This window comes from Balaenoptera musculus, chromosome 16 (genome assembly GCF_009873245.2).
Source record: "Balaenoptera musculus isolate JJ_BM4_2016_0621 chromosome 16, mBalMus1.pri.v3, whole genome shotgun sequence".
NCBI lineage: Eukaryota > Metazoa > Chordata > Mammalia > Artiodactyla > Balaenopteridae > Balaenoptera > Balaenoptera musculus.
The window spans coordinates 57,983,063-58,011,045 of NC_045800.1; the positions used below are offsets into that span (position 1 = coordinate 57,983,063).

The window sequence follows — 27,983 nt, forward strand, 5'->3', positions numbered from 1 at the left end:
GGGCAGGCCTCTTTGGCTCTTTAGTGCATTGCCTCTAGCCTCACGTAGCTGGAGGCAATGCCCTAAAATTCAGCTGGCCTCAGATCTTTATAACAAGGAGAAGAAAATGGGCTCTGGATAAGTTCCTCAGTTCCTTCCCTTCTCTGCCCCAATCAGCTGGGCAGGCGTGTCAGTGTGGCTTTCACTCCACTTTCTCCACTACCTGCTCAGAGGTTGTGAGCGTTACTTACAGAGCTCAGCTCAGGCCAGCAAACTCCCCGGGCTGAGGATGCCATGCATCCAGAAGCAACCTAGATGCTGGAGCTTCTGTGTTTCTTGTTTATTACGCATGTAACGTTCTTCCTTTCTCTCCCCTGTCCGCTTGCTTTAGGTGGAGAATTCAGGGGACCCATGGGAAAATTTCCAAAACAACCAGGCCCTTACCTACTGGGAGTGTGTCTATTTGCTCATGGTGACCATGTCCACTGTTGGTTACGGGGATGTTTATGCAAAAACCACACTCGGGCGTCTCTTCATGGTCTTCTTCATCCTCGGGGGACTGGTAAAAACTCTTTCTTACAATGTTGATTTTTGTGGTCATTAATATTTTCTGTTATCCATTTTCTGAAAGCTGTGTATTTGAGACTGTGTTTCTGCGCTAGAGGCAAGCGACTGCCTTAGTGTTACAATCCGGTGAAGTCAATCCAAACGCCATGGTGACTGTTCTGCATATTTCTTTGGTGTATTGAATTTGTTACCCTGAGACCCAGGCATGGTGTCCTTGTGAGGGACAGCCATTTAGCCCGGAGCAAACCTAATTGTCTTAAGAAAGTGACGTTCACTTATCAAGTGAGAGTGTCTGTGCCTTTGTAATGTAATTCAGCATCTGATATTCTGCAAGGACACTGCTGTCACCTGACCGGGTAGATACTGTTGATACTCTGTAGACAGTTTGCGGTTTCAAGAGCTCCCCGCCCCCTTCCCCCTCCCTGAACTTCCAACAAACACTGTGGCTGGGGCCTTGCTCTAAAGAGGAGTGTCCCCACCCCGGAGGAAGGAGAGCCCACTGGTCTCCTCCGAATGGACATCACCACGTGAGCTGAGTATGGTTTTGTAAACAGCCAACCAACTCCCTGACACAGTATTTTCCCTCCTGCTCTGTAAGTCAGAAAGCTGCACTATTTGCTTTTCTGGTCTATGCAGATCATCACGGTGGTTTATGACGTATTGTGCTTTTCAAGGGGGATTTCTGGCAACTCATCGGTGGTGGCTGCATTTTGTCTTGCAAAGTAGCTCCTTTGACGTTTAGAGTTTTGCTGTGTGTGAGGTAAGTGATTAAAACCCTAAATTCACACACAGCTTTCACATATGTACACCGCACATGCATTTATTTAGTGCATACACATCTCTGTTTTGTATGCATATGGCATATACATTTGAAAAATGTATATAAATGTACGTGTGGTGTGTACATTAGCATAGTGTTCTCACAGCACCCGCGAGGTCCCTGAAGGTGAGACCCCTTTATCCAGCCACAAGCACAATGTTTGTTGGACAAAACATGGCAGATTTGTGTTTCTCCTTGCTATCCTCTCCTATGTGATTTCTTAAATTTACCTTTTGTGCTTTTTAGTGATTTTTTTTTTAATGGAAAAGTTTATATATTTTTAAATCTTCTTTTGGTGTTTATTATCTTTAATCATTCATAAAGGCATAGATTCTCATGTGAACTTTAATTAGAAAGAAAGGCCTTCTCTTGAAATTGTGTGTGTCTGTGTGTGTGATTTTTCCAGCATGCATTCCCTTATTTCTATTCAGGAAGAAGAGCTAGATGTCAATTTATTTATTCCTGTCTCCTTTACATTTTTCTTGACTGGGATTTTTTTTTTTTTTTTAGTTGTCTAGGTTGGCTAATGTTTGTTTTGTCCTGTGTATTTTCAGGAACTTGCCCTTTTTGTGCTTTTATTTATTTATTTTTTTTTACAATCTAACATATCAATATGTACCTTTGCAGTTCTAGCCCTTTTGTGTTTTCAGATCTTAGTACCCCCCACTTCCGAAAAGGTCACCCCCTTTCTTTGGCCTGTCTTTTTAGTCTCTCTTCTGTCTCCTATCTTTTCCTCAGGCCATGTTTGCCAGCTACGTCCCTGAAATCATAGAGTTAATAGGAAACCGCAAGAAATACGGGGGCTCCTATAGTGCGGTTAGTGGAAGAAAGTAAGTATGCCAAGAGGTTTTGTTGCTTCCACTGCAGTAGGATCCTCTCTGCATGCCATTTTTTTTTTTTTTTTGGCTCTCGTTTCTTTGTTTCATGCATGTAGGCAATGTTTGCCCGCTACGTGCCCGAAATTGCTGCTCTCATCCTGAATCGGAATAAATTCGGCGGGACTTTTAACAAACATGGAGGCAGAAAGTAAGTCAGTTGCATTAAAAAAAGATGTGGTTGAGTGACTTTCAGAGCCCCTGTGGCGGAGACACCTGAATCCTGCCCCTCCCCACCCGCCCGAAGGGCCACATTCCGTGTGGGGTGTGATGTCAAGAGTTACCCCACGAAGTTATCACACGTGGACCAACTCCTGAGGCCTGTTCCCTTTCACAACTCTCTTCCCCACCCATCTTTCCAAGAGACACGATAGATTTATCCTGGAAGGGGTCCATGTGTAACTGGGATCATATTTTCTGTTCTGATCCCTAACACGTAAACCCAGCTCACTCATTCTTTATATTAATTAGGTGAGTGATTACATTCCGGTCCCTCAGATGAAACTGATGCCATCCTATGGGGTTTTTGTGCAGCCATAACATGGGCTCCTACTCCCACAGGGAAGTCCTAAGGAGGGCAAGATCGAGGTCACCTTGGCACTGTGGCCACTGGGGAACCAGTTCTCTAGCTAGGAGGCACTGAGCTTGTCCTCAAAGGGACTCAGTTGAAATTCCTTCTTGGCAAGAAATACTATATTTATGGTACGTCAGGGCACGGCACGCTCTTCCTGATGCATCTGTTGTTTGACTTCCCATTCATGAATGCTTTCTTATCGGGGACTGTTTCGGTTTGTGCTCGCATCATTTTGTCAATATCAGTGTCAATGTGTGGGTCCGCTGTCAACTGGAAGTTTTGCTCCTAAGTAGATGCAGGGCCATTACCGCTCTGTCCTCCCGTCTGGAGAGGAGAAGGTTGGAGGCAGGCAGGGTGAAAGCAACCATTCTGTACTGTTTTCTTTGATTTTTCTTTCTTTCTTTTTTAAATAAATTTATTTATTTATTTATTTATTTATGGCTGCGTTGGGTCTTCGTTGCTGTGCGCGGGCTTTCTCTAGTTGTGGCGAGCGGGGGCTACTCTTCGTTGCAGTGCGCAGGCTTCTCATTGTGGTGGCTTCTCTTCTTGTGGAGCACGGGCTCTAGGCAGGCGGGCTTGAGTAGTTGTGGCATGTGGGCTCAGTAGTTGTGGCGCGCAGGCTCTAGAGCACAGGCTCAGTAGTTGTGGTGCACAGGCTAGGTTGCTCCACGGCGTGTGGGAATCTTCCCGGACCAGGGCTCGAACCCGTGTCCCTTGCATTGGCAGGCAGATTCTTAACCACTGCACCACCAGGGAAGTCCCTGTACTGTTTTCTTTTTAAAGCTTTTTCTTGGGCACTCAGCTTTGTTTGCTTTTGAGTTTTTGTTTTCATTTTAACTTCCATGCAGTAAGATATACACATCTTCAATGTACAGCTCAAGAATTTGTACCCATGTACAAACCCAGGAACTACACCCCAGATCAAGATGCAGGATTTTTTTTTTTTAACTTTTTATTTCATATTGGGGTACAGTTGATAAACAATGTTGTGTTAGTTTCCGGTGTACAACAAAGTGATTCAGTTATACATATACATGTATCTATTCTTTTTCAACTTATTTACAAAACAGAAACAGACTCACAGACTTAGAGAACGAACTTATGGTTAACAGAGGGGAAGGGTGCGGTGGGAGGAGGGATAGTTAAGGCGTTTGGGATTGACATGTACACGCTGCTCTATTTAAAATGGATAACCAACAAGGACCTACTGTATAGCACAGGGAACTCTGCTCAATATTCTGTAACAACCTAATTGGGAAGAGAATTTGAAAAAGATGCAGGATATTTTAATTATCATTCTCCTTCCCAGTCACAGAAGTTCCTATCACAGAACTAGGATTTTGTTTTTTTTTTTTTTTTTTAGATTTCATACATTTTAAAATGAACTCTTGAATAGCCTATTTTGTTTTTTAAGAGAAAAATAAAAGCGGTAGCATCGCATTTCCATCCATCGCCTGATGGTCACATTGGAAGGAGCCAACCTCCTCTCCCATCAGTGATCTCACTGCATCCCGAGCTCAGGTGTCCAGTCCTCCATTCAGAAAATGAGGAGATGGAAAAAAGGACTCATTTTCTGGAACTACCCACAGGACACCCGTCTCCTTTCAAAGGCATGGAGGCCAGTGGGCAGGAGGAGGCCAGTGGGCGTCTTTTCCGTGGAGGCAGCACGTTTCCCACCTTCCCTCTGATGGGGCCCTCCTCCTCCTGTTATTATAACAGCCCTGGATGAGATGAGAACCAAGCTGTTCCGATTTCTGGGCCATTGGTTGGATCCAAAAGGCCAAATAAGTCCAGAGATTTCCATTGTTCATTTTTTCTGGGCCAAGAGGAAAACAGCTTCTCTGTTCGTTTCGCCTCGAAGGTGCGGACAGGTCTCCGTAAAGCAGAAGGCATTCCGAGGGCTCAGGTTGCCTTTATGGCCTCCCCACCCCACTGTCTCAGCCAGCCTTCCCCTCTCACTCACCGCCCCTGAAGAAGTCAATAAAATCAATTGCCTTGACGTCAACGTTGAAAATATTTCCTGACTCTCACTCCACGTACATTTTGGTTTTTCTCCAAAATCGCTGCCATAGTCCAGTGTGGGTGGGCCTGCTGGCTGGTGCCTTTTGTTGACGGGTGACCCAGAGGAGGCCCTGAGACCCACGGTTGCTCACCCACTCCAGTCCCATCCGGTTGTCCCTTGGCCTTGGCAGCTCCACTCAAACCCCCCTGCGTGCTGACGGCTTGAGATCACAGACTTCCCGCAGCTTTTGTTCTGGCTCCATCAGCATCTTTTATCACCGGTTTTAGCCTGGTTCTCTCTCTCTCTCTCTCTTTTTTCTTCTCCCTTTATGAAAATGCACACACTTTGCTTTTAATGTTCACTCTGGGTCTCCGAGGTCCTCCGACCCTGCGGACAGAAAGTACATTCTGTCATCAGCACCGGGACTGTTCACTTTACTTTACGCATTGTTTCCTGGTTCAAAAGCTAATTACTAAGTAGTTTAAAGAAGCCCTTTGGTCACTTAGATCTTTCATCAGAAAATATAAGCCTGGGAAAGGAACGGTAATAAAGGGCCATTAGCACCCTTTGTTTGATGTTGTTTTTCCAGTCAGTAGAACAAGATTGATGAAATGTTATGTTTGGCCAAAATTTGAGTTTTCATTTGGAATTCAGTGTTGAGAGAATGGGCTGTCAGAATCAATAAGTTTTCTTTCGCTTGGGATATGGGCATGTGGTAGTAATTAGCAATATAAGGTCTTTAGTTGAGCAACCAAGCATGGATTCTGGCAGCAAACATAATGAGAAACTACAGTTGTTCTATTTCTAACGTCAAAAAGTTTCCAGATAAAATTAAATGCATTTGCAAAAGGAAAGCAGCTAAACTTTTGTGAAAGATAGAGTTCAGACTCTTAAAATAGCGCACTTCGCCCCGTGTTTTTGTGTATGCATAAATATATGTGCTGTACCCATGGACACACGTACTTGTATCTTTTCTCCCTGAGATTTCATCAGATGGATGCCCAGAAAGTAATTAAAACATATACATAGTTAAGGGATTTGTTTACATGTGCACATTTTGCTCAGAAATAACCTCTCTAACAATGCATTAACTTGTCAGAGAACTCAAGGTAACGTGTAACCCAAAGCTGAGGAGACACACGACTTGGAAATTCAAAGATTATTTAAAGTAAAAAAAAATTTAGGTAGAGAACCTCGGGGTTTTGTTCACGCTACACCCAATTTCAGGATATTGGAGAATATGAAGATTTCGTTGGCACCTCATTTTCAGTTCTAAGCTATGTGTTTGACATAACGTAAACACTTCACGTAGAATCCCCAGAGCGTCCTCGCCAGCAACACGGCATCCAGGGCCCACAGAGGCTCACACCAATGTTCTCATCAACATTCCTCACCTGACCTCCCACAGGACGCCCAGGGCCAACAGTAGATGTGGGGAGATGCGTGTGAGTCCTTCTCTAGTTTATCCATTATGAGGTAGGGGGGCTCCTAAGATAGGGACTTGGGTGTTGATAACCGAAGGTCCAATCAGTGTCCAGGCAGGCAGTCTCTCTGAGTCGGAGGTCTTGGGCACAGTGAGTCTCTCGGGCTGAGACCTCAGATCTTACTCAGAAGAGTAGCTCTCCTGCAGCCCAGCCTGCCTTTCGAGGCCGCTGCCTCTGCCTCCTTCCCTTCCTGTAAGCTCCAAGCTGCTCAGAGGTGGGCGAGTGGAGGGGTGAGGCTCCCATGGCCTTTGGGGTCCCAGCTTGCTCTTCTTCTTCCCACAGCCCCTGCTGTTTCCCCCAGAGGTTTCTTCTCTGCTTGTGACTCAGCCCACTCCTGGTTCGTGTATGAGAACTGACAAGATCATGGTCCGAGGTCACGTGGCCAAGGGCCATGGAAAATAATCGGCCAGAGAGAGGAATCCATCTGCCCTAACTCCCTTGTCAGAGGCAGCTGGGCTGGGGAGCCATCCAGACGTTGTACTTCCCATGACGGGCTCCTGGGGCCCGAAACTGAGGGAGTCCCAGGCCAGGTGTTTGGGAGAGGGGAGGATGGGTGGGTTTGGATTATTCTACTGATTCCTGGTAGCCAAATGCTAGGAGGACACAGAGAGAGAGATGGACAGTTGCGGACAAGGAGTAGGGAAAGGGGGATGGGAAGCTAAATGTAACTTACTAGGAGGAAGGTCCCCCAGCGGGCTGAGGAATCTGCGCCCTCTTCTGGTAGCGGAATAGTTGTCACAGACTAACCCGGCTCTAGCTCCAGTTCGCGAAAGCTGTCTTGAAAGCTGTGTGGCCTAAGATTCTGTTTTAGAGCAAAACAGTGAAATGTAAATGCCGTGGCTTCTCTTAGACCTCCTCCTTATATAGACAGAGGAGTGCCACATACTTCTGGAAATGAGAACATGAATCGATATACCCCAAGCCCTGGGACTGCCTTCTCTGACAGTAATAATTACTACAAATTATATCTACAAATGCTTGCATCCTTCCCCATCCTCGTGGCAACCATGTGAGGAAGGTATTACGATCATCTCCATTTGCAGTGACTTGCCTGACATCGCATAGCTAGTAAAGTGTTGATCTGGGATTTGAACCCAGGGGCAGTCTGCTCCACTGGGCCATGCTGCTTCTCTAGATCATCTCTTGAGACCCCTCTCTGCTCTAAACTCCATGATCCTATCATTGTATTCTTTCCTCCACCTCTACCCACAGTAGGGCCAGAACATTGCACACACAATGACCAGGAAGAGAAAGGCACCCCAAGCATCACTTTGGGCCTGTCTCCCACTTCTGCTCACCTAGTGCCTCTAAGGAGCCTGGCCTCAGCGCCAAGGACAAAAAGGTGGAGACGGGACAAAACGATTTCTTCCTGATTTTTCTCATTTGGTTAGCCTGGAAGTGTATTTACCTCTTGAACATGTCTAACAATGAGGGGCTCTCCAAGATGGACAGACAGGTCATTGACCAAAATGAAATTTGTGCCTTATTTGTGGGTTTCAACAAGTTCCTCCCCTTCCTGGGGAGGTCATTTCCTAGGGGACCAGCCATGGTGGATTGTAGTGATCTACCAGGCTTGGGCTCCCTCCTGGGCAGAGCCTACCTGCTTATCATCTGGAGAAGAGCATTCTCTGCCCAGGCAGACGTATCCACCTGGGTCCTTCACTTCCCCAGCTGGTCTGCACAGCTCAGGGCATTTCTTTGATGGTGGTTTCTTAACTGTCAGTGAGAACTAGAGTAGCAGGTGTCCCTCCTGGAAAGTCCTGGGCGAGATACATACACTCCCTGGCTTCATTTCATAGCTTTGAGTGGGAACCTCAGCTTTTAACCCTCAGGAGGCTGAGTCCTCCAGGAGGGAGTTTGGGCGGTCTATCTTCAACCTCAGGTGTGGCCTCGGGGTCGTACGATGCAGCCTTAAAGCTGTAGAGGTGGGCAGATTTTATCATGCTTTTCCATTTAAAAATGAACCAGAGTGCTTTATTACGTGCCTCAATGTCAGTGCTCGTATTTTACAAAGCATTCAATAATTTAGGACAAAATTTCAAGAAAGGACAGAGAGCACAGTTACCTGCCGCACCATCCCCTCCTGTTATCACCTTCGCTGGTTCACTCGTTGTGGCTGCAGACATTCAGCCAGTACCACGTGTCGGGCAGGTTGCTGGGTGGTGTTGGGTGCTAGGGATTCAGTGGTGAGCAAGTTACACACGGCACCTGTCACCTGGAGGTTACCGTTTCCGGGGGGGGCAATGGCAATGGCATTGACAGACAATGGCAAGGGTAGGACTAAAGGAAGTGCCAAGTACAGATTTTAATACGTGTGGCAAAAACGAAAAAGACCTAACATGCTGTTATAGAGCAAAACGGATTATTTACAGGGAGAAAGTGGTCTGGAGAGGTGACACCGCAGAGGAAGGGCTGTTACAACCTGTTCAACAACTACCTACCCCAGCTTTTGTTGCCGCCTAGGCGAAGGGGAGCTAACACCCTAGGTTTTAAAATTCGTATTACGGGAACCCCTCCTGAAACCATTGGCCTGTAGTTCTGCCTCCAAGAAACTAAGTCTTAAAATATCATTTCTCTCTCAGGCCCTAGTTGGCCTGCAGTAGTGTTATCCGCGGACTTTCCAGGAGAGGACATCCTGCTTCCCTTCCCTGCTTCCTGATTATCAGGTCATTTAATTGTGAGTCTTTCCTCTGATCAGAAATAAGCCCTTCATCTCCCTCCGCATCCTTTGTTCTTTTCTGAGACCGCATTCTATTCCCTCCTGCCTGGCTGTCTTGTATCAACAGGAAATTCCATTTTCTCCACCACTCAGGTTTTGCCCACCTGGTTCTAGACCATTGTTTAAAAAAAGAATTGGAATCTTAAACAGTCTGCTGCACCAGAACAGGGATTATTTCTTTACAAAGACTCCTTTAATCTACCCCATAGTCCATTTCCTGCCCCCCAAAGAGAACTCACGTGAGTCTTGCCTTCATTTTCATGTAGTCCACGTGTGTTTATTGAGTGCTTGCAACACGCCAGACACCGGGGATAAATGTATTTCTACACACCCATAAAAATCTCCAAATACACCACATCTGTCTTGAGCTCTATGTTACATTATTTGGCCACCAAAGTGGTCGGGGAGTTCAAACTCAGAGCTTGTGTAAACCTCCCCACTTGGTTCCCAGAGGTCACAGTCTCCCTACAATAACACTTCTTTCTCTACTCTTTCTGAGAAGGCCTGACCCCAGTGCTTGGGAAGAGGACGTGGGGTTAATTCACGGGCTGAGCCCCATGTCCTTTCCTTTCGCATACACGTGGAGCTCGGGCCACACTCCCTCCCCCTCCTCCATGGCCTGTGCTGCTCCTGGGAGGCATGGTCCCTATAAGATGCCATTTATGATTTCTGCATCACAGACATCCCTCTGGTTGAAATGTCACTGAAGCTTTGCATTTTATACAAACTTCGATCCCTTGACAAGTAAGCCATTCAGCCCTCTCCTCGCGGGGTCCACGTGATTCCCAGCCTGAACTCTCAGCAAGGTTTTCAGATTCCTAGATTTTAAAAGCCATAAATTAGCAAATCATCAACATATCACCAGGAAGGATCATCTGGTAGCCATTCTAGTCAGAAGGAAACACAGGCCCCAATAACTGATCTTCACAGAGATATGAAGAACTGTAGACAGACAGACAGAGTAAATAGGAAGACAAACAGATAATTCAAGTTGACAGGCCATCTTGGACTGATTAGGCATTCTGCTTTGATTAGCATTAAACTTTTGGGGGAAGAAAAAAAAGTGAGATTGCCCTAATACTTTGGAAAAATGACCCCTTGACTACTTCTGAAATTTAGTACCAAGGGGCAGATACCAAAAGCAAGTGTCATTAGATGCTGTATTGTGTAATGTAAAGTGCCAGGTATCCCTTTCCAATGAGAGGGGTCTTGGTGGGTGTGGATGTGGGCGCTTCTCTCTTTGCCTCTGCTTTGGATTCTTGTAAGTCACATCTTCAGTCCTTTTTAAACTTGAAGCTCTATTTAGAGAGACTTGGGTGCATATTAAATCAATCTCCTGATAATACTAATGGAGTGAAGGCTGTCTCCCTCCCCCCTCTTCCCCCCCCCCCGCCGCACTTTTCTGCTGTCTCTCTCCCCTTCCACACGCTTATCAAAATGTTCCAGCTATTGTTCTGAAAACAAGAATAGAAAGGTAGGTGGGAGATGAACTGTGTACCTTAAAAAATAAAGTCATATTCAGACTCAGACTTTCATTCTCAAATATTCTTTCTTCATTAAAGAAAAAGAATTCTGAATATGACTTTCCTAATTATAATCCCTGAAGATTCTTTCTGCTTAACCTCACATTTGATTGGGTGAATGCTTCCTGGGTAGATTCTGAATGTAAAGGACAAACACAACCAGCCAAGACTAAGTTGCGCCGTGTTTTCTGTCTTCCGGCTATGTCATCCGTTCTCATAGAAGTCTTTCCAGAGTCATGCACAGTGGTTCCCAGTAGATCTGGGGTTCATCCCACTGATGCTGCCATCATACACTGAAAATAAAGCAGGAAACTTTCTAACTGGCCAAGTCCGGTGGCTCTTTTTATTAAAAAACAATCTTTAGAGGCTCATGCAACGTGAAACCCATGGAAACTTGATTCTGTACCTCCACGTCTGTTACTGGTATTGGGAAACAGTGACCTGCTCCCACCCCCAAAACCACAGGGGCTGCTCCAAATGTGGGTACCACTTGTCAGTAAAAACAATCTTATCTCCCCCACTATACCTTCTCAGTAAGGCCACATGTTCAGAGATAGATGCATGCCCATCTTGTGAGAGGTTTTATGGCCTTAGCCACTGACCTCAAAGGCAAATGCCAGCTAGTATATAGAACAGATTTAGGAAAGCTCCTATCCCAACATATTTGCTCAACTAACAATTATTTGAGCCCTGTTATGGTCCAGGCGCTCTGCTAGGTGCTGTGGTTAAAAGGATGAGCAAGAAAATGTGATTCTTGCTCTCCTGGAGCTCATCTGAGACTTTGACCAATCAGAACCATCCAAGGAGCCAGTAGCCGATAAACAGAAGCTGGATGACGGAGTAGCATCGTCCCCGTGAAATGCTCTTTTGGCAGGAACTTTGTTCAATAAAATAATAGAGGTATAAAACAATCATGAAGGCTGCAAGCATTTTAGAGGGAATGCTCCTAAAAGCAAGTTGATAATTCACATTGTTAAATGTACCCATTAGAGTAGTTAGGGCAAAGGTAACAGTGGGGTGACTTGTGCATCTAAAAACCTGTGGGTCTAACGATGGGCCCAGTAAAAGAGGAGTGTGGAAAGATTTGGGAGGCAGGGGAACTGCTGCTGCCACCCTGAGTTCCGATCCTTTCCATATCTGACAAAGTCCCTCTGTGGCATCTTATGCCTTAGCAAGCTCTGGAACTGGTAGAATCCTGCCAGTACTTATGTGTGTAACAGATGGAGGCTTAATGTGTTGGGGTCTACTCAAAGTGGAGGGCTAGCAACATAGGCTAGCTGGGGCAACACCCTTGGGTGTGGCCAGGATGTGTCAACTTGATTGTTGTTATGGGAGGGTCCATCCCAGCAGCATATGTTCTAGGGCCATGATGCGTTATTTACCAGGGGTGTTCAGGAAAGAGGTGGGACTCACTTTGCACATCAAAGCTAGACTACCTCCCCTCTACAAGGCAAAATTAAGAACCATTTCTTTGCCTGGACTCATTCTCCCTCTATTCCGCCTTCATCCCCAAAGGGTGTAGCTGACTTTTGCCTTCATCCTCCCTTCTCTTGGTGCCTTCTGTTCAGAATCATCATTACCAAGTGGAAACAGGCAAATCTGATTTGACCTGAATAGAGGAAAGTGCTGTTCAGTGCCTGCATTTCTCTGTAAGAGCAGAGAACCACCTAGGATAGGAAGAATCAGGTCAAAGAAAGATTGGCTTACTTAAAAATGGCCAAAGGCCACCAAGCCCTGCAGTAGTGGATGGATAAAATGCAGAGGAGTGAGGGTGTTGGGGAGAGACACAAGGAAGAACCAGTGTAATTTGTGAGAAGTGGGCACCTATGGAATTGCTTACGTAAGAAGCTGTATAAGTCCTCTTCCAGGAAGGAAGGAAGGAGGAGAAAAAAAACAAAATAGTGGTGATAAAACCTGCATACTGGGTTATTGTGAGAATTCAATGAGAAGCTAAAGTTAAAGTAAACAAATGCTACAGTTAGGATTCTTTGGGTATAGGCAACAGAAACTGGTTCTTGCTGACTTCAGCAGAAAAGGAATTTTCTTTTGGGGAGGTTAGAGTATCTTACGGCCTTCAGAGGAAAGCTGAAGATCCCGGAAAGGACAGAGATTAGCTAGAAGAGCAGCCCTAGGATCCAGCAGGCAGCAATTCAGTGAAAGTCCTTACAGGGTTTCACCATCAGGATCAGTCAGTTCCCACCGTGAACTTAGTGACCCTTCATTTAAGATTGAAAAGCTCTGGTTGGCCTAGTTTGGATAGGGAACCATGGTTAAAGGTCCCAAGACTACATCTGATTGGGGAGGGGTGGTTCCCCAAATTAAAAGTGAGGTGCTCTTCTTTAGGTTGGACAGAGCCCATGCTCCAGACGAGGGGCGGCTTCTTAATTATGTGCACAAGCAGGGCTTATCTGCTGTCTTCTTCTCATACCTCTACCCCCATCCTTTCCCCGGGCCAAGGTTTAGGTTTTTGCTTAATCTTACCACGAATGCCATTGTAGACAACCAGAGCACTGGGCCCTCACCATGGTCCTGATCTATGCATTTTTCTTTGCAAGTACTTTGAAGACGTTGTCAAAAAAAAGTTGTGTGTGTGTGTATGTTTGTGTGTGTGTCCAAAACATATCTAGCACCTAATTTTAAGAATCTATACATTTAGATAACTGTAGTCTCTTTCTATAGCCAAATCCAATGAGGAAAGATCAAAAATTAATTAATTTATAAACCCTAAACTCTCTTTCATTTGACATCATTTTAAAATTTAAATTTAAATATAAACTATTTTAATTTTTCCCAAAAAAATGAGGTGCTGTTGAAAGGAGGGTACATGCTGGACTGGTAAATACAGCCAACGTCTCCTGCTCTGAGGTTCTCAGTATTTATTTTTAAGACTTGGACTGAGGTTCCTTTTAGGCAACAAGCTACAAAAGGTGTGTGATCATTCCTCGTGCCTGGTGTGATTATGGAGGTCTAATTGTGACTTGGGATGGTGGAGGTGCAGATACAGATCCCTCTGTGTGGTTTAGGTCCTGACGGTCTGCATAGGATGAGATGCACTCTCTTCGTGCAGAAAGCTCTGGTCTTGTCAGGACGTCCCAGTGTTCTCTGTTGGGGCTATCAGTAGCCTGTCCTCTGACCTTGGGGCTCTGTTTTACAGAGGTGCCTTTGCTGTGCTGTTGGGATCTATTTGCTTGGCTTCTGCCGCCGTTTAGGGAAACAGCTAAACAGCCTGTCTCCTCCAGCATAGCTCTATTGACAGCTGGATGAGATGATTACTTTATTCTCTTCCTCACTAGGAGGGAGAAGACATTTTCTTTCTTTGCAATTAGCAAGGTACTAGATGTGGGCCCTGGGTAGACAATTATCTCCGAACCTCCTTGGTTTTGTTTTTCTTGTCGTTGTTGGCTTGCTTTTGTTTTTTCATCTGTTTTAACAGGAAATAGTTAAAACCAGGGTTTGGGATCATGAGCTCCATACACGCTCACAATTGTTTTGCTTTCATTTTTGTCCTCTTTACATGTACTGTCCTCTCACAAACGAGACACGGTGGTAGATCGGAGGTAGCAGAATCAGCCAACGATCTGCAGGCTTGCAGTTAGCTAACTAAAATTTCTTCTACACTTCCTATGACATAGGGTGTCCAAGCCAGGCACCCTTCGCCAACTGTTCCATTGGTCAATAGACAGTTCTTGAAAGCCCAGCAAGTTTTGGGGGTCCTGAGCTAGGCCTCAGGGTGGCATGGAAGGACGGGGCCCACACAGCCTGGAGTTAGCTTTTGTTTGCTGAAGATGATCACCCCACGTGGAAGCCAGTTCCTTTGGGACGGGCTCTTGGTACCAGCGGCAGTGGGAAGGCAGGGCTAGGATTAACCTTCTTCCTTTGGGCAGTGGGGTCATAAGCCTTAAGGGAAAACCTGGGTAACAGTTGCTCTAAAGGACATGCCCCAAATGGGGGGAAGCTGCCTGATGAAGCAGCCACAAAAAGCACTACCAGGTGAGACAGAATGTAAAGCCCAGAATCTTCCTGAATCTCAGCTTGCATGAGAGACAGAGTCTTGGAGAGAGAGTTATGTAGACCCTGAATGGTTTCAGTTCAACCTAGGAGGGACAGCGTGAACTTTGAGTACGGACCACTGTGTGATTCGGGTTGTGGGGTCTTTTGTCACACCTGCCCTGCTTTCTATGTGATAAAATGCTGTCGAATTCCGTTGACAGGTCCTTCTTAAAATTCATTCCCATCAGATACAGTTTCCAGTAGTGGGAGGCGCTGGGAGTGAGAGGTAGGATGAGGAAAGCATGATTAGAAGCCTCAGCAGAGGGACTGAAAAGATTCTAGCATATGTATTTGATATAAATATTATAGTTTTACAGAGGCATCTAGATCAATATATGCCACATTTCATCTACCTCTTTGACAAAGTGAGTGCAATGTATTCAGGGAAAGCTGCATAGGATTTTCAATTTACTCTGTATGATTTATTGTGACAGGATAGCTATGGGTTTTTTAAGTTCTTTATACTTGTTCCAGTAAAGATGGATATAGTATCTTTAAAAATAAACAGCCCAGAGCTGTGCATTTTACATTGTCTTCCTAGAGTGAGGCTCAGCTAAAGAGAGATCTGAGACCTCCCTGCCCTCGTGGGACTTGATGCAGTTGGATTTACCTCAGTCCTCACTCTTTAGCTTTTTTTGGAGGGGGGGGGGAGGGGAGTAAACAGGGGACTGAATTAGGAAGCTCTTGCAGATGTCTAGAGAAGATAGGATGGCATGGACTAGGGTGGGAGCAGAGAACTGGAACGCCGAGAGAGGATTCAGCAGCATCTGTGGGTGCAGCCCCGTCAGGCTGGGTCTCTTAATATTCTAGTGACTGGCCCTGGGTCACACAGGACAACCCCCCACCCCACTCCCCGCCCCAGTCTCCTGATTCCTAGCCCAGGCTCCTTTCAGGGACACCAGCTGCTTCGGTTTAGAAGACATCAAACCGAGGGGGTAGGTCTGCCCATGCTCCGGCATTCACCTTGCACTGATCTCTGGACCTCTGTTTCCATATCAACATAATGCAGGCACTAGACTAAACATTCACCAAGGGCCTTCCTGAGACTAAGAAAAACGTGAGAACCTGGAAGGGAGCCTATCATTGTCACTTTTTCAAAGGCCACTGACTTTAAGAAACATTACCGGAGTCTTTTTAAAAGTGTGTAGATATTAGTTCTCACTGAGCTACACTCCATCTCAGTGTATCTCTGGATGCCTCATTTGCTGGAACCTTGGGAAGCTTTGTCTGGGAGACCCCACTCTGTCCTCTTATGCCTCCTGCCATAAGTCAGGTCCCCTAATTGATCCATTCTGAAAGACACCAGTGGAATTGAGTTCTGAAACTGAAGTTCCAACTCACCTGGGGCATTCTGGCATTCCTGACCCATCTCCAAGAAGGGAGTAGACAGATTGAGGATAATGTGCAGGATTTCCTTCTGGAAGTAGAGATGGTTAATAATGGGAGGGGCACACCAATGTGTATTTAGTGAAGACGTACCCATGAAATAAGCAACGGGCAGCTTTCTGGTGAAGCTGATAGAGTTCGTAATAGTCAAGCATTCTTCTTCTTCTGATTAAGTCACACTCAACCCCCTTGATGCCAAGCCTGCTGCATGACACACTAGTGTTACCCACTCCTAATCCAATCCATCCCATGTTTCTGGCCCTTACCCAAACCAGGCATGCTTGCTTACACTGGATGAGTAACTCCTTCCCACAAAATGCCATCGGCTACTATTTTGGCATTTAAGATGGTTCCTCATGTATCTGAGTTGGATCTTTTAATCCAAGCCATTAAAATTAGTTTATCCCAAGAAAGAGTTGTTCACAGGACTTGAGAGAACTTTAAAAACCAGAGAGACCATCACATCAGAAATGGTTAATGATTTAGGTCTGTTGGCCATCTTCACAAACTGAGTGGCCAGGCCCTGTAGACATCCATCATTAAGATTGCTGGTAGTCTAAAGAAGTTCAAGTCCAGAGCCACAGATGGGAAGAGCGTTAGAGCCCTTCATAGCTAACTTTCCTAAATATTCTCTGTTGTCAATGAATCGTTTAGCTTTTTGTTATCTTCTGGACCCTTGGACTGGACATGGCATAAAATGTCTAAAATGGACATTTATATCACCTTTCAGCCCTTTGTCTTGCCAAATCGGGTGGCTTCAGTTAAAAACTTGGTTTAGAGTTTGTTGTCACTCAGCCTTTGCTGTCTTGAGCTTGCTGGCCTGGCTGATTAGATGCAGCTAGAATCTAGTGATACCACAAAGTGGTGATGCTTTAAGTGAGGGCCTCTCTCCTGGCCCAGGGAGGACCCTCCAACGTCCCCTCCACCGTGTGTCTGAGAGGACCTTTGGTTGGCCCAGCCCTGTCTGTCGTGAAGGAGCAGAAGCTGAAATACCCAAACCTCTGCTCTCTCCATTTCATCATCTTTGTCTTTGTGAGAGTTAGAGTCTGAGACCTGGATCATATGCTGGGCAAGTCACTTTACCTGCCGTGGGACGTCAGGCACATGACTTAAGGAAATTGAGGTTCAGAGAGGTTATTTGAAAAGATACAGATAGTAGCAACACAGGGTTATTTGAGGATCAGGTGAGAGAGACTCCAGGAGCCATAGAGCACTTTATATCTGTTACATCCTGATTTACAGATATCACATGAATCCTACCATTTAATCATTCTTAAAATGGCCGAGACTCTATACTAGGCCCTTTACCTGTATTATCTATTTAAATAAATCCTCAAGATAACCTCATGAATCAGGTACTAGCTCCAGCCCCTCAGAGACTCTGACATTATAGTTGTAAAATGCAGAATTGGTACCTTGCCCAAGACTATTTGGTTATTTAGTGTCTGAGCTGAGCTACCACAGGGCTATCAAAGTATGAATCTCACAAGGTAGATTTGTAAGTGTCAAGGAACCCGACAGAGAGAATTTTAGATGAAGATCTTTTTGGCATTCCTCAAATCCTGCACCGTGAACAACCATCACTCTGCTTCCAAGGAGGGCACGCCCTGCTCTCCATCTTAGAGTATTTTCAATTATATTTTCAGTCACTGAAGATGTGAGAAATTCTGCTTCTCTTCTCCCAGCAATAACAGCCTTCTTCAAACTATTGCCCCTGGAATTTTCAAAAGTCCTGAAAATATTTCTGGAAAATAACATTTCCCCTTTCACCATCCATCCCTTGCACTCCTGCAGGGCCCCTAGTGCTCCCTCAGATATGGGCTGGTGGGAGCAGATCTTCTAATGCAGATGCTGATTTAGAGAGGCAGCTTCTCTCCATCCATCTATTCTAACTGCATTCAAACATTTTCAATATGTGGGCTCCTTGATAGCTTCCACTGTATGGAAAACAAAATGGAGGGAAATGATTATTGGCACAAAAGGAGGAAGCCGTAAATCTTCAAATCAGATAGAGGACAGATTGGAACAATATGGGTGCTCCAAGGTTGCCATGATAGCGTACTTAATAACTCTTCTTGGGCAAAAAGGCAATCTGCTTTCAATCAATCTCGCTTTTTCTGAGCAAAAATACCAATTATGTTGAAGGAAGATTTTTTTTTTCTTCCTTTTTGATAGAGACTGCTCTCCACCTCAGAAATCATGCTGTAGCTTAAAGATATATATTTTCAATTGTCTGGAATGGTATTGGACAGCTAGCACCAAATTAGAAAAGTCAATCCTTTTTTTCTCCCCTCTCCTGCCAACATTTGTCTACTTCTTAAGAGAGGTGAAAGCTAATTAAAGGCTTAAGGGATAATATTGATTGCATTGGAATATATTTTATATGTACCCAGCACATTTTCAACTAAGAGAACCCTGTCTCTTTCTAAGGCTGAATAAATCAGCTGGCTGAATCTTTGATTCAAGGGTAAGAGGGAGGACTCATCTCCTTCCCCTCTGCTTCCCACACATCTGTCCTGGAGATGAATGAGCTCAGAAGAGGAAAAGGGAATGCTGGCAGATGCTCATTCAGTTCTTTGCGTACAGGATAGGAAGGATGAATGTTCTGGCATTTCCCTGGACCTATCATTGATTTGAGTCTAGCTCTGAATGATAACCAGTCTTATGCTGGTATAGAATGTTGAGCTTTGCAATGCCTGGTGCAGGAGGCTGGATGGGTAGTAATAGCCTCTCAGCTCCCTCTTCAATTGAATGGGGATAAGTAGCTTGCCCAGAATCACACACATCCTTGGTGGCAGAGCAGGGAATGAAACCTGGCTTACTTTCGGGAAGAGTTCCAATCACATATCTGTCCCGCAGAGGTGCCCATACATTGGATTCATGCTGGCCTTGTTCTCAGTGACGGAAGTTTGTAAGCAGAAAGCATTAGAATCGCCCCCAAACAGCCCCACTGTCATTTGTGGAGAGGTCAGATATCAGGAGGGAGATACTGTATCTCAACCACTTTCTGAACATACTTGGCAAGTTCAAAATCAGAAGTCGTATTCAGAACGTGCATATTCACTTGCAGCCTGTTTTGTCCATATAAATGCACGTTCGCCACAAGAAACAGTTTAAGATATGACCTGATGAAAATGTATATAGTCCAGTTGTTCAACTTAACATCGTGTATTCTGACATACTGTGTGTTTCAGAAGGGAGTTAGTCATACGGGTTTGGGGGCATAAAATTTGGATCAGTGGCCAAGGGACCTCCCTTAACCTAGCAGGTACTGGCTTGAGAACAAAGTGATTATATTAAAACGTCTCTTCTGAGGGAGCCCGTTGACATTCCACGCCCCCTCCCCTCCAAGGGCCTCCACTTGCCCGATCGCTAAGTGCAGCACCGTAACAATAACACTCCATAATGGTGATATTATTAACTGCATCGTGCATATTATTGATTTACTCTTTGTTCTGCATCATTATCCTTTCACCAATGAGTTTACTGCATTATTCTCACATACTTAGTCAAGCACCAAATTACACCGAGAAGGGCAGGCTCTTGTAATGGCATCTAATGGAACATCGCATAAGCAATCATCGCCGCCTTCTCTTAGGAGCCGCCTCCAGCCAATGAGCTTTTCTGCCTTATTGGAATGTGCACAGAGCAATTATGAAGTGCAAGGGGCCTGGCCATTCTAAATTTCCCCACAAAATTACCGTGCTTCATGTTCACCACCTGCCCATGCCTCAGAGCCCAGCCAGGGGTCAGCCTCTGTCACTGCCAGCCTGAGGGGCACAGGGATCTGGGCTGAGCCTTTTGCTACAGTCTCTTTACTAGAAGCCAGCAGGTTTTATCTCCACGGTCAGTCACGGGCCTAACTCTTGCACCAAAGAGCTTCCTCCTGGCTAAGCATCATAGGTAACAAGTATAAGTGGCCATAGTATAGCCCAGTGTCAAAGTCAGATTGATCCAGGAGCCCAAAGATGTTGGGCAGACTGTTCTTCCTTCCAGGAACCCTGGAAGATGGGCTCATCTCCTCAGGGGGAGTTACCATCTCCAGAAACAGAAGTCCAAACCACCCCGAAACAAAGGCAGACAATTCCATCTTCATCATCCCTTCCTAGCTTTTCTCCCCATCATGAGGTAAATTCCTTTGTTTCTCATGGAAATCCCAGGCACCCTAAGGAAGCAGCTGTCTGGGGATGCACAGCCTGCCTGCGGCACGATCTCAGATTCCATAGGTGTCCCATCCCCATTTAGCCCTGAGTAATGCTCACTTACTGTAAAGTGTTACATGCACCCGTTGTCGGAGGAGTTATGGCGGAAAAGTGCAAAATTTCCTTTTTACTGCTTACGGCCAGCAGAGCCCATAATGTGTCAAGCCGCACATTAGCAACCCTGATAAAAGTCCGCTTTCTTACACACAAAATCATCATTTCAACAAGATTTGTTATCTCATTACCTGATAAGCTCTATGTCATAAACCAAGACTCATTCGGTAAATCTCCGGGAGGACGCTTTGTGGGCAGAAAGGGAGAGATATGAATCTGCAAGGGACTTGATAATGCAGCGTTTAAGCGCAAGCATAATGTCACTTATTGTTAAATGCGTAAAACCACTTGGCTGAACGGCTGGGCTTTTAATAGGATTTTGTGCAGCATCAGGTGAGAAGCCATATGCTTTTCTGTCAAGGAGTCTCTGAGCACCTTCCAGCCCCGCTGCTTTGCCTCACTGCCCTCTGGGGAGGGGAGCTGGGCTTTACTGAGCCTCCTTGGGGGAGACGAATGCTTCCCTGCAGCTGCGCGATTCCTCTGTCTGGCCGCAGGTGGGTGCCGGGGGTGTCGCTGGGCTGGCCTCATCTAACTGGCCTCTCCCATCCAGGCACATTGTGGTCTGTGGACACATCACGCTGGAGAGCGTTTCCAACTTCCTGAAGGACTTTCTGCACAAGGACCGGGATGATGTCAACGTGGAGATTGTCTTTCTTCACAAGTAAGAGGCCCCTGCTGTTTCTAGACCCTCCACCCAACCAGGCACCTCGAGGGGGACTCCTCAAGTGTCTGTAGGAGGGGTGATGTGAGGGCGGCACTCGGGGGGCAGGGCAGAGGTGAATCAGCCACGATCCCTGCTGGGCTCATTGGAGAGGACCTTCTGGGACCGATGGAAAGGAAGCAACGCACTCGTTCAGCGAATAAGAGCAGTATCTGTCTCTGTGGAAGCGATTCTGGCAAATAACGGTGGGGTTCATTATGGGTCAAACACGTCATTACTGTCCCCTCAGCTGTCTGGATCTATGCGATCCAGGTGTGTCCACGGTGTCTGGTGTGGATGATTAGCTGTATGGTGTAGATTCTTTATGAGTGCAGGACTGACATAGTGACCAAGCAAGACAGAGACATAAGAGGAAGCAGGGTACAGGGTAATAGCAACAGTAACAACAACAACTGTCGTTCCTAGGAACCTTCAGTGTAGGACACAGTGCTGGTCACCACAGCCTCTCCTGAAATCAACAGAGGGAGTAAGAGTACATGCTTGACTCAGAGTACAATCTGAATCCTGACTCAACCAAGTACTGAACAAGTTAACCTTCCTGGGCCTCAGTTTCCACATCCATAAGATGGGGAGATCACAATGGTTTCTTGGGCTATTTTGAGAATGAAAAGAAGTAATCCATTCCAAGTATACAGAGCAGAATCAGGCACACAGTAAGTGCTCAATAAATGTTAGCTGTTATCATGAGAGAGAAAATACATTCGGCTACCCAATGTACTTAGGAGGTAGGTCTTATCAAGTTTGTTTTACAGGTGAGGAAAGCAAGTTCTTTGCCTGATCCCCTTTTAGGTAAAAGGTAGTCCACCACAGGGATGGAGAGTTGGGGGATACAGGCATGTTGACATGGGTGGCACCCTCTTCTTCTTTTATGGAGATGGGGCTATCATGGGGGCCAGTCTTAGCCCCATGTTGCCAAAGGACAAAGCTCACATGTTGGTGTTGGCTCCATGTGGGGTTGACCACCCAGGACTCAGTCCTGCTCTGAGATCCCACTGAGGTTGACTTTCCTATAGCTATCCGGTGCGTCTCCTTCCTTTCAGCATTTGTGAATATGAAACTGACCATGTTTCAGCACCAGCATTTTTCTTCTTAGCACTGACTTATCCAAGTTCTGAAAAGACCAGCCAGGCCATGGGCACAGGAGCAGAACCCACAGATCCAATTAACTGCTTAGCCACCGATGGCCAGCTGTGGGACCCATCCTCTGCTGAGCATTTGGAAGGTTCAAGACAAGTACAGTGTGTAGGTTCTGCCCTCATCTTGGTTGGGCATTTCAAGATGAGCACATGGGCAACAACTGGAGCACAACATGGATCCTCTAGTAACGGACTGATGTCAGTTTAATCAAGTGGCAGAATCACACGGGGCATCTGTATCGGGGAGAGATCACCACTCCTTGTATTTCCAGGGCAGGCAGGCTTCCTGAAGGAGGACTGACTTGTCATGGATCTGGAAGACTGGTTGGATTTGCACAGGCAGCTGCTTTTCTCTCACCCACTGCTTTAGTCTGAATCAACAAGCTGGCTGTTACTGCTTCAATTGCTAGGATTCACCTTTGTGTCCCCAGCATCTATCAGTGTCAGCCTTGTCGTCCATGGCCCAGTTAATTAACCTCTCAAAGCTTTGGGTTAATAACATACCTTCCTGTAGAGTTGTTTTGAGGTTTAAATGAGTTAATACTTGTCAAGTGCTTAGGATGGTGCCTGCCGCATTGTAAATGCTCAAGAACATTAGTGGTTATTATCATTACTGAGTACCACATAAGTGGTAGCCAAGGGTTGATTACCTCAGTCCTTGGCACCTAGTAGGTTCTAAGTGTCATCTCCCAGTGCCTAGTACAGTACCTAACAGAGAGTAGGTATTTTTCGTCTCTGCAGAAATAATAAATGAATGAACAGGTCAACCAATGTTTTAATCCTTGCCCTGCAACGGGAAAGATGGCTGTGTAGCTCAGCGCCAAGAATGATGAACAGGGTACACATGCGGAATCAAGACCGATACTGAGAGTGGATTAGCTCTGTGTATGGCTGCTCAGAGGTGACGTTTTTTTGATGCAGGCCCTGGGGAGTGAAAAGTCCATGAGGTGGAGAAGCAGGGAAAAGGCTTTTGATGGAAGGAACAGCAGGAGGCTCTGCCAGGAAGACTTTTGGCTAAGCCCTGATGTCACAGCCTCAGTTTCTCCGTTCATAAAATAGGGATTCCATTCGTCATGAAGTTGAAGACATTTTGCCCCATAGGCCTCAGACTCTGTATAAAGGTTATGAACCTGTTCATTTTAACGTCGTACTGCTTTTGGTTTTCAGTTGGGCTGGGGTTTTACTTCTCTTGTGTGTGAGCCTCTTATTTATGGCCAGAAAGGGGGCTGCTTTGAAGGTGAAAACCTTTTTCCCATGTCTCTCTCTGTGGAAATTGGAGGGAAGGGAGGTCATGGAGACTGAATACCTGAGTCTGTTATATTAATGGCTGTTTTTTCTCTCCCTGCCCAGCATTTCCCCTAACCTGGAGCTTGAAGCTCTGTTCAAACGACATTTTACTCAGGTGGAATTTTACCAGGGTTCAGTCCTCAATCCACACGATCTTGCGAGAGTCAAGGTAAGAAGGAAGAAGTGACTTCTGCTTTTACTCCGTCTGGGGGGTGTGACTCTGTGGTGAAGGGACATGCGTCCCAGGGTGGCCAAGAGTCACCTCCATACCCCTAATGAGATAAATCAGATACTACCGACCTTGGTATCACCCTTGCACTGGTCCCAGGACTTTGTTCTGCTGGCACATGGTGGACCACCTGTAAGCATTCCACATGTGGACTTGTTGTACATAACATGCTAGACATTGCTGGTTGCCTCAATATCAGCACTGCTAAAGGAAGTAGACCAGTTGTATGGACTCAATATATAACATAACAATCAAGTAATTCCCATTTTGAATACTTAAATTGGACTCAGTGTAGCTCTGAAATCTGTTATTTACATCAGGAAGGAACATTAAGGATACACTATAAAATAAAGTTTACCCAAGCCCATAACACATTTTGAGCTTCCTTTTTTTCCTCACCAAGGACTAAAGGTGCAAAACTAAACACTCAGGTATCTGATAGCACTTGGTAATGGGCTAATCTCTCTTTCTAGAACCTACTAAGTTAGAATCTTCTTATAAAGCACACCTAAGGCTTATAAGGGAAAGGGATACAGCAAAATGGCATCTGCTCCTTTACTCATTTCACATAGAGTTTGTAAGCACGTTCAATATTTGCACGCCAGTGGAGATAGATTAATATTTTGAATCCACTGACATCTAAATGCTTACTGTGGTCACCACATCATGCAGTAAATAATGTAATTGCCAAACATGAATAAGCCAAAAGGATTTGGGTAAATTCTTTACTTTATGAAAGAAAGAAAGCTAGAGACAATTTGTGACATACCATGGAGGAAACCATGGCCTCCCACCAAATGCAAGAATGGTCTGTTGTAAGTACAGCATCCCAAGTAGGACAGACCTGAGCCAGAATGGGAATTCTTACGCTTACAGAGTCCCGTTAATCTTAATATTATCCAGACCTGATCCAAGTTATGTCTAATGTGGAATCTTATGGGAACTTGGGGAAAATAGTTACTGTCTGTGGACCTGATTTAGATGCAAGCAATTCTTTGCACCACTCCTCATCCCCTCAAAGGAATAAGTCTCTGTTAGCACATGTTTAGATAAGTCAGTAGGTTGTATTTCGAGGTCATCTGTAACACATCATTTCATACACGTAGATTTGTTTTCTTTTGAATATCTGAATGCTAATTGAATACTAAACAGTACTGAGCTGTTATCTGAGTAAGGGCTCTCATTTCCTCTTATTCCACGGTGAAGATGTGAAAAAAAGGTTAGGTGAAGGACTTTGGAGTCTAAATTTCTGAATCCCCAATGACTCAGTTCACTCGGTAGCCTGAGAAGAGGTTTAGCCCACCTAACGCCATTTCCTGACTGGAAAAGTTAGGATGATGGTGCAGATGGTGGGGAAAGGAGGTGGAGAGGGGACCGAAAGGCTTAATTAATTGTTATCTCAAGAAATCCAGAAGGCTTACATGTAAAAGGCTATGCAGAATGAGAAGTGTAGTTACCAAGGTACACACTGTCCCCTCCAACAGCAACAAGATGAAATGTTTATACCATAACAAGAACTTGCAACCTACACTTTTGACAAAAACTATAATCTCTCAGAATTACTGTTGTTTTTTTTTCTTTCCTTGCAAAGCACCAGGTTCCCCCAGAGCTGTCGACAGAGAGAGACTGCAACCAAGCATGGCTATTTATATGTTTGTGTTCTGTGATTTTCCTTTTGGTGTCTCAGATAGAGTCAGCAGATGCGTGCCTAATCCTTGCCAATAAGTACTGCGCAGACCCCGATGCTGAAGATGCCTCCAACATCATGAGGTAACCGTGGGGAGGCGGGAAGGCTCTGGGCTGGGTGCTCTGTGGCCACTCGCTATCCTGTTGGGTCCCCTGCAGAGCACTGTCTCTGTGGGACCTTCTTTCCTCATTAGCCACCCTACAACTAGCCATCTGCATAGGCCTAGGGCAGGGTGGGGGACTGAGGCTGTGGTGGGTGCAGAGGGCAATGACACAAGGCCTCATTAACTGAAAGCTCATCCTTAAAAGATAGGCGCTCTGGGGCTCACAACCAGTCCTGGGGTGGAGGACTAGCAAAGGAAAGATAGATTTCATTGGGAGTAGGCCTGAGCTAAGGTACCACGTTCCCTGAGGGGGAGTGGGCCTGAGAGATCTGAACTGTAAATGATTTTGTTCCCGGGAGACAGTTTAGAATAGCTGGAGATGTTCTTGGTTGTCATAGTTACGGGACAGTGCTGCTCATGTCTGGTGGGTAGAGGTGGGGGTTACTGCTCAGCATCCTACAGTACACAGGACTGCCCCCCACAGCAGAGAATTAGCCGGCCCCAAGTGTCAATAGTGCCAAGGTTGAGGAGCCCCAGGTTAGAGCTTTCCAAGTGTGTCTATAGCACACATAGATGAGTATCTCCCACAAAGAGGGGTTTGTTAACCAATCAGCTTGTTTCAACCAGTTTCCCCAAATGAAATAGTTTTTTGTTTTTGTTTTAATTATTGTATTTATTTATTTTTGGCTGCGTTGGGTCTTCATGGCTGCGCGCGGGCTTTCTCTAGTTGCGGTGAGCAGGGGCTACTCTTCACTGCGGCGCGTGGGCTTCTCATTGCGGTGGCTTCTCTTGTTGGGGAGCACGGGCTCTAGGCACGTGGGCTTCAGTAGTCGTGGCGCGCGGGCTCAGTAGTTGTGGCTCGCGGGCTCTAGAGCACAGGCTCAGTAGTTGAGTGGCGCACGGGCTCAGTTGCTCCACGGCATGTGGGATCTTCCCGGACCAGGGCTCGAACCCGTGTCCCCTGCCTTGGCAGGCGGATTCCCAACCACTGTGCCACCAGGGAAGTACCCTGAAATAGTTTTCTTCACTGAATGCCTCCTCAGTGCTTTGAATACTAATATGAATTTCTAAGATAATGTTCTATAGAGAGTTTCTCAAACCTATTTGACTACAGGCCCCCTCCCCCTACTTTTTTTTTTTTTTTTTTACAGAACATCTCCTGGCGGGGCTGGGGGAGGTGGGGGTCACTCTTTGGCAAACACTGCCCAGTGCCTTTCTCGTAAATGCACGGGGCCCATCTAAGGCCATTCTCTGGTCAACTCCTGCTCCTTATTCTTTTCTCATTTCAGAAGAAAACTGTTCCCTTTTTGTTCTTTCCATGGACCCATGGTCCAGACATCTTGGGACTATGAAATGACTAGAAAGTTAAGATATTCTACTCCACATACTTAAAACCCTTTTGGATTCCTGTCTCCTGCAGCATAAATTGCAGGAGGAGGGGGTAATAATAAAGAGAACCTTCTGGAGAGGAGATGAACCAAGAGAAAACACTTCACTCCCACTAGATTCCCAGGAACTCTTGCCTAATTGTGAACAGCCATCCTTTGGGTCTAGACCAAGATTCCCCTCTCCCTACAGCTTGGTTTACTGTGTCCTGGGGATTTACCTGAGACGGAGGGTAGGGAAGTTGCCTTTGCACCATTACGATGCTCGCATCTCCTTTGCTTTGCTCTTCCTCAGTGGCCCCAGGTGACACGAGCTTTCCCGTCAGTGAGGGGACAGAATTCCTCTGAAGCACAACCTCCGCTCAGCATCTGGTCCTTGCGTCTGGCAAGCGACATCTGGCACAGTGTTCTCTTTCTCCTCACTTTTCTCCAGCAGTATGCTTAGTGCAGTCGTCGTAAGAGAGTTGATGCATGAACTCTTGTAAGCACTGGGCTTGCCAGGCTGCAGGGAGATGGTGGAATGGGGACCTGCTTCCACACCTGAGCCTGTCCCCTAACTAGTCACAGCCCCAGCTTAGGGTGCATCAGCTGGCCCTTTCCTTGAACTAGGATTTGGATCCTTCACGTTTTTTTGTGTCATTTGAAGGGACAAAAATGTAGGTTTTTGGGAACATTATTTTCAAGATTTCAAATGGAAAACCAAAAGAAGATGAAGCTTAATGTTTTACCCCACAGAGAAATTTAGGGCTGGCACTGCCTTTTTTTTTTAAGTGAATAATTGAAATGATAATAGCTTTGAAGTGGGCATTTCTCTTAATCACAATATTTTACTTCAGCCCTGACTACAATAGGGTTAATATGAAGACATACAGGGTACCTGGGTGATTGGCATGATGCCAAGGCATAAAAATGACTGAAAAAAGGTAGTAGCAGAAATGTGATTCAGCCATTCATTAACGGAATCAGAACTAAGGCCCAGGGAGCAAAAGGAAATGGGAAGCTCAGGGTTAAAAGAAAGGGATCTGTCTTTCCCTTATTTGTATAATCCTCCTTTCCCCTTAGTTTAATGAGACCAATCTGCCCGTTTTGAAATTAAAATGTCAAAGATCCATTTGAAATGAGCTAATGCAGAAAACTGGC

General features: G+C 45.7%; 1 protein-coding gene across 5 annotated transcripts in view; it reads left to right on the forward strand.

Moving 5' to 3' along the window:
• KCNMA1 (potassium calcium-activated channel subfamily M alpha 1) overlaps nt 1–27,983 on the forward strand; it is a 745,231-nt gene that overhangs the window by 511,583 nt on the left and 205,665 nt on the right. For all 5 annotated transcript variants that reach the window (XM_036829453.1, XM_036829449.1, XM_036829450.1 and 2 more), the window contains exons 8-12: nt 371–541; nt 2,105–2,196; nt 20,846–20,956; nt 23,503–23,608; nt 25,356–25,438. In XM_036829453.1, coding sequence (XP_036685348.1) covers nt 371–541; nt 2,105–2,196; nt 20,846–20,956; nt 23,503–23,608; nt 25,356–25,438 — 563 coding nt within the window. The remainder of the gene's footprint in view (nt 1–370; nt 542–2,104; nt 2,197–20,845; nt 20,957–23,502; nt 23,609–25,355; nt 25,439–27,983) is intronic.